The sequence below is a fragment of the Peromyscus eremicus genome, chromosome X, assembly GCF_949786415.1.
Source record: "Peromyscus eremicus chromosome X, PerEre_H2_v1, whole genome shotgun sequence".
Lineage (NCBI taxonomy): Eukaryota > Metazoa > Chordata > Mammalia > Rodentia > Cricetidae > Peromyscus > Peromyscus eremicus.
The window spans coordinates 25,714,031-25,720,338 of record NC_081439.1 but is presented as its reverse complement, the minus strand read 5'-3'; the positions used below and the strand labels follow the sequence as shown (position 1 = coordinate 25,720,338).

Below are 6,308 nucleotides of genomic sequence, written 5' to 3'. Positions count from 1 at the left end.
TCTCAATCTGAGTTGTGATCCCTTTCTGGTCAAACAACCCTTTTGACCTCTGCCTAAATGACCACATATACCCTACACACGTGTACACCGTCCCCTTAGAATGCCTCCATGCTTAGAATTTCTCTTTACTGTCTTGTCTGATGCACTATACTGACATCTACTTCTCTACCTTCATCTATACTTGGTGAATTTATTCCCATTTGTGGGTCCCTGACCTGTCAGTACTGACTCTGCACATAAGAAAAAGAGAAGAGAAGGAAGGAAGGAAGGAAGAAAGGAAGGAAGGAAGGAAGGAAGGAAGGAAGGAAGGAAGGAAGGAAGGAAGAGGTGGGGAGGGAAAGAAAAGGGAAGGGAAAGGAAGTAAGGAAAGAAGAGGAAAGAGAGAGAAGAAGAAAAAGAGAAGAGAGGGTGGCAGGGGAGAGAATAGGAAAAGCAAGAAAATCTGGAACCCAGTGAAGCTAAGGAGGTTTTGGCTGTGGCATAGGATTTAGGGATAATAGATGGCTGGTTGGTGCTCACGATTGCTGGGAATCTTGGTGCTGTGGTATGCAGGCATCACAAACTGTTGTCACGTTATCCAGACAGTTTTAAGAGGATTGTTCAGGCTGCACTGTACAAGTGTGTATGTCTGAGCTGAGATGGCAAAAGAAATGTCTTTTCTAGTCACGTCTCCTACTTTCTTTAAGTAGATGTGAAGTCCCAGAGTGTCTTCATATTAGGGCCCAAGAAATTAACCCAAGCCAGAAAGGAGACACAAGACCACTTCCAAAGAGAAGACATGAAACCAGACTCTAGTCTATTCATACTCTCTGTAGGGGTTGGTCACAAGAGCTCACTGACATGGCTAGAAGCCATGTAGAAACAAGGTTCTCTAGCAATGGAGTTTATAGGCAAGACTAGTCTAAGTTTAAGGACAGGATGGCAAATTAAGGGTAGATGAGTAGTGCCTGCATGGAGTAAAAGTAGGTGGGGCTATGGAAGCTTGATCTAAAAGGGAGTCAGGATCACCATGCCCCTCCCCGTTTTTTGTGGTGCTGGAGATTGAAGCCAGTTACCACTGAGCCACTGAGCTATATCCCCAGATGAACAGGTTTCGATGTCCATGGACACTTTCTGGATCTCTAAATATGGGCAACTAAGTTAAAATGGGTTCTTTTCATAGTACTCAGAAAGCACTCTGAAGAACTGGCTCTTTGGCTTCCTATCTCCAGGCCAAGGCTGCTGTGAAGTCCATCCCTCTGCCTCACTCTCCCAACTGCTGGGGAATCCTTATAATGGCAAAAGAAGCTAGTGTAGATTAAAGGGCACAGAAGATAAGAGCCTCTTAGATGCATGGCATGGCATTGAGGAGCCAATAACGACCTCGTAGTGGACTGGTCACCATCTGGTAGCAAGTACACCTGATTATTCCATGTCAAGGCTCATTCTTAGGACAGTCAGAAAAGGATAAGATGGGAACAAGTTATCTAAGCAGAACTGAGCAGACAGTAACGGAGACAGCCAGAGGAGAAAATAACTTGTGTGGACGGACTTCAGTAAATGCAGGTGAGAAGCTGAAGAGATGAGGCCAGAGCCAGAGTGTGAGGAAGGTAGATGCTAAAACTATGAGTTTTAAGAACTATAAGAAAATACTTTATGGGAGTAAGGAAGAAAATGCCCTAACTTTATCTATCTATCTGTCTGTCTATCTATCTGTCTATCTATCTATCTATCTATCTATCTATCTATCTATCTATCTATCTATCTATTGCTACCACAAACATTTATTTAGCAAAAAGTTCGATATGAAAATGCACATGACTTGCTTTTTTCTATTATGGTAAAATAGGCCTTCTGGAGTGGGAACAAGAATTGCTATCTTCTCACGTGACCACTATTGCAATACTATTCTGCTGTGCACTGATTGTCATCTCCACACATCCCATCACAAGGTCCAGAAGAAGAGCAAAGCCCCACTGCATTCCTTGGATGTCCATCCCAACTTCACACCATGGCTCCCCTATCTCCCATGTGTGCACACACACTGGCAGCTCCAACTCTATCATCACCCCTAAATGATGACTGACATCAAGTGACTTGATTTTTTGTTTCACAAAAAAAAAATATGTTAAAGTAGGCTTTCTCCATCAGATGCTCTTAATGGTGTAGGATAAGCTGGTTCTTTGTTGGAAGGTGTTTGTGCCCTCTAGGCTACTTAGCAGCATCCCTAGCCTCTACCCAGATGCCAGTGGTAGCCCCCTCCCCAGTTGTAACCAACAGTCTAACTGTCCTTTGGGAAGTCCTTGGCACCTTTCTAAAATGTTCTTGTGCTTTGTTGAAGATGTTGTACCAGCTGAAGTCAAAAGTACATCTTAGCTAACTACTGACTCTGGGGAAGGGAATTCTTTTGTACACGTAAAATCAACAAGTCAATAAACTTCTGTTGGGTTTTTTCTTTTTTTTTAATGTCAACATTCATTTTGATGTTCAAAGAAACCTTTCCAATTTGGAACCTATGGAAATGATTCTTGTACAGTCGAATTTGAGATGCCTGTATGACTATAAAACTGGGTGGAGGGATCAAACAAACACTTGGAGAATCTCGAGATAATTATTCTGGATAAAAGTTCTGGAGTTATCAGTCAATATTCTGGCAGGCAGTACTAAACTGGGCTCAGTGGGAGGAAGAAAGAAAAAGAGAGAGAGAGAGAGAGAGAGAGAGAGAGAGAGAGAGAGAGAGAGAGAGGAAGGAAGGAAGGAGAGACAGACAGACAGACAGACATGAAGGTAGGAGGTAAATGTGATGGGATGTCCAGGGGGAGTGGGAGGAAGCAGTTGGTTGGAGAGACTCTAGATACATTTTATACATGTATAAATTTTCCAAAGAATAAATGAAATTTTTTTTAAATCAGGAGCTCAAAAAGTCTTCAGTGGTGTTAGCCTACACAGGACCTTTTACAACCTGCCAGGCAGGATGGTCAGATGGCGAAATGGTGGGTATGACTGTTATGGGGGTAACTAACTGCTCTCTGATTGAATTTTAGGCCCACTTTACAGGAGAAATCCATGCCTGATAACATAAACCTGGTAAAAGCCCATAGCTGGGACAGTCCTGGGCCCTAGAGGGGAACCTGCTGTATGCACGTGATGTCAAACCTGAATCTGAGTATTTGTAGTTATACCCGTAGATTGGTGCTGCTCTCAGCCTCGATCAGAGGTGCTTCTGTTTGAAATGGGCAGTGACTCATGCAGAGACTCATAACTGGTGAAAGGGCTGCGAAAACTGACTACTGACTGCTCGCTCGCTCATCCCTAAATGAGACATCTGTATCACCTCCTCCCAGGCTCAGAGAACACCTAGAAGAGAGAACGGCAAGACAGTAAAGAGGCAGAGGATGAGGAGGAGAGCTGTGAATTGCTGCCTTCTGGGCATGGTGTGGCTCTTGCACCCATGAACTCACAGCCTCAGTGGCTACCTTCATAAGACCTGCACAAGCCTGGGCCCATCACCGTTTAGTTAGCCCTGGGGGAAGGGGCTCTTAAGCCCTCTCCCCCAGGAGTTTCAAGCAGTTAATGGTGGCTGTTGGGAGAGGAGTCAGTCCTCAGCGGTAGCCACTGCTGAAGTAAAAATCCCCCACTCATTCTCACGCAGGCAACCTTAATTAAATGCAGTGGACCAAATGAAAGAGATATGAAAACCCTAAGAGGACTTGCAGGGAAGAAGATGTTGAGTGGGAGGTGGAAGAGGATGAAAGGATAATAGGGGCGAATAGGATCAAAATACATTGTATCCATGTAATGAAATTGTGAAAAAAAGAACTCTTTAGGCAAGAAAAATGCTCGGGAGTTCAGGGCTGGCTTGGAAGGTGCTTGTCTAGCCTGCACAAAGCCCTAACTTCGTTCCCAACACTGCATAAACTGGCAATGGCCGTGCATACCTGTAATCCCAGCACTTGGGAAGTAGAGGCAGAAGGAGGAATTGAAGACCAGCCTCCAATACAGGACCCACACTGAGTTTACTAAATGGCTTATGTTCCACTGTCCCTGTGCCTCGGACAGTGGAAGAGAGACAGGGTAAGGGTTAACCTTCTGAGTCTCTCACAGAGCAGTTCTGGATAGTTTTGTCTTGTTTCACCAAAGACCTTTCTCTTTAAAATCAGCCTTATTAGACGATAGACTGAAGAGGCAATTATTTGTAAGGACACGTGTTACAGGGGTCCATCAGCTATAGTTAGCCCTCGGGTTTGTGAGGTTCATTGTTTGTTGCCATTTTTTTCTTGGTATTTCTTTAAAGTTAACTTGGTAAATTAACATACAAAATAATGCTCCTCGTCATAACATTTTCATTATTAGATATTGTGGTACTCTTCACCCCCATACACACACTGCCTTCCCCTTCTTTCCAAGTCTCCCCCATTCCTCCTCCCTCCCAAACCCCTCATCCTTTCTGCCCATTCCTTCTCACTCCCATTCCCCCTCCCCTTTCGCACTCCTCTCCCTCCTCCCTGCCCCTCCCCCTCCTCCCATCCCTGTTCTTTCCAATCCCTCCCCCTCCCCTTTCCCATTCATCTCCCTCCCTCCTCCCTGTCCCACCCCTCCTGCCATCTCGCTTCTCTCCCACCCCTCCCCCTCCCTTTTCCCACTCCTCTCCCTCCTCCCTGCCCCTCCCCCTCCTCCCATCCCTGTTCTTTCCAATTCCTCCCCCTCCCATTTCCCATTCATCTCCCTCCCTCCTCCCTGTCCCTCCCCCTCCTCCTATGTTCTTCTCTCCCACCCTCCTCCTCTATCTCTCCTCCCCTCACCCTTCCCATCTCCTCTCCTGTTCCTCCCCCTTCCTGAGGCCCACCCTCCTTTCTTCTCCCCCATCCCTCCTCCTCCTCCTTCCCTCCACCCTCCCTGGTCTTCTTGTCCAAAGGACTTAAGTTTTAAGGTAACGCGCCTTTGACTTTTAATAAAGGAAATACTAAAATAGATCAGACTGATTCCTTTATTTAAAACACATCAAGTTATTGAAAGGATGATTTTATGTAAATTGTCCCTTAGGACAATTGTAGAGCTAAAGAGAGTCTCTCTAGATGTTGATATGGAAAGACTCTTCAATAGCAATTTGGTACTGAGTTTCCTCATCCAGCTGAAGATTCACGAAATCTTCGTAGTCAAATTGATGCCTCTGGTTGAGATGACTAACGAAATTTCTCGTCAGCTGGGTAGGGTCGCCCCATGGAAGAGAGAGGCAAATTGGGCAAATGACTGGAACAACATGAGCTCTGTGGTTGCTGTTGCAGTGATCCAGCAAATGCTGCCTGGTCATGTTTACTTCCTCACACAGAGGGCAATCAAAGGTGGGCTGATCAGGTGGGCTTGCGTTGCCTTCTTCTTGGTAAGCCTGAGGTGGATGCCTTGCTTCGTTTCCTGAGGTGGATGCCTCGCTGTTGCTGTTGCTGTTGCTGTTGCCCACGGAGTCTGGAGACAGTTGGAATGTTGGAACAGCTGAAGAAACTCCAAACTCATCTTGGTACTTCTCGCAAGTTTTGTAGTGTTGTCTCATGCGGTAGAGTTCGATACGTTGGGAACAGCAACGGCAATTACCAGGAAAACTTCTCATGATGGTTTCAAGGTCAAGGGCCCTCTCTGGGCACGCTCTCTCTCTTCTAGTCACATTGCCACGGCACAGGGGGCAATGGATCCGGCTCTCCTTCATTGCAGTCAGGAAACATTTTCTGCAGAAAACGTGCTGACAGGCCGCGACCCGAACCGGCGTCTTGAAGACTTCTTGACAGATCGGACAGTAGAAATCGTCTTCGGTGTAAGGCGTGGAGGCAGACTCGTCCTCGGCCATGGTGGTGACGAGTGGAGGCCCAAGGCGATGGCGGCTGTCGGCTCGCGGCTGCTGAGGTGGCGGTGGCGGCCCGGAGCTCGACTCCATCGGATCCTCCAAGCGGCGCTTTAGGTCAAGCTGCCTCTCTCCGCGGCCCGATCGGTAGACAGGTGGCCCTGTGCTGCGGTCCTATTTCACTCCGTTTCTGCCCGGCAGTTGACTACGCTTCGGAGCAGGGGATCCCCAGCAAATGAAAGGTGGCGCTCTGTTCTCATGGGCCTCAGAACCCACCAGATCTGAAGCTCATGGTAGTGGGGATCCTTCCCACTCCGCCAGCAGCTCCCTACGGTTGAGCTCTGGTTGCTGCTGCCTGCCTGATGGTCACTGCGGAGTGGATAGCCACATGAGAGCCGGAGGCGGGGTCACAAGGACGGCCTCCATAGCAACCAGCGCGTCGCGCCTTCAGCTGGTTGTGACGTAAGCTGCCAGGTCCGTTTACTTTACCAAGATT

At 47.3% G+C, this 6,308-nt stretch overlaps 1 protein-coding gene across 1 annotated transcript; it reads right to left on the bottom strand.

Moving 5' to 3' along the window:
* Positions 1–4,971: 4,971 nt before the first annotated feature.
* Positions 4,972–6,218, bottom strand: LOC131899180 (E3 ubiquitin-protein ligase RNF138-like). Its single transcript, XM_059250573.1, has one exon. The coding sequence runs from the start codon at positions 5,903–5,905 to the stop codon at positions 5,051–5,053; it is 855 nt and encodes a 284-aa protein (XP_059106556.1). The 5' UTR covers positions 5,906–6,218; the 3' UTR covers positions 4,972–5,050.
* Positions 6,219–6,308: the final 90 nt, after the last annotated feature.

Bases quoted from the DNA above. Each gene is read 5' to 3' on its own strand.
- LOC131899180 (XM_059250573.1), bottom strand. From the start codon at position 5,905: ATGGAGTCGAGCTCCGGGCCGCCACCGCCACCTCAGCAGCCGCGAGCC.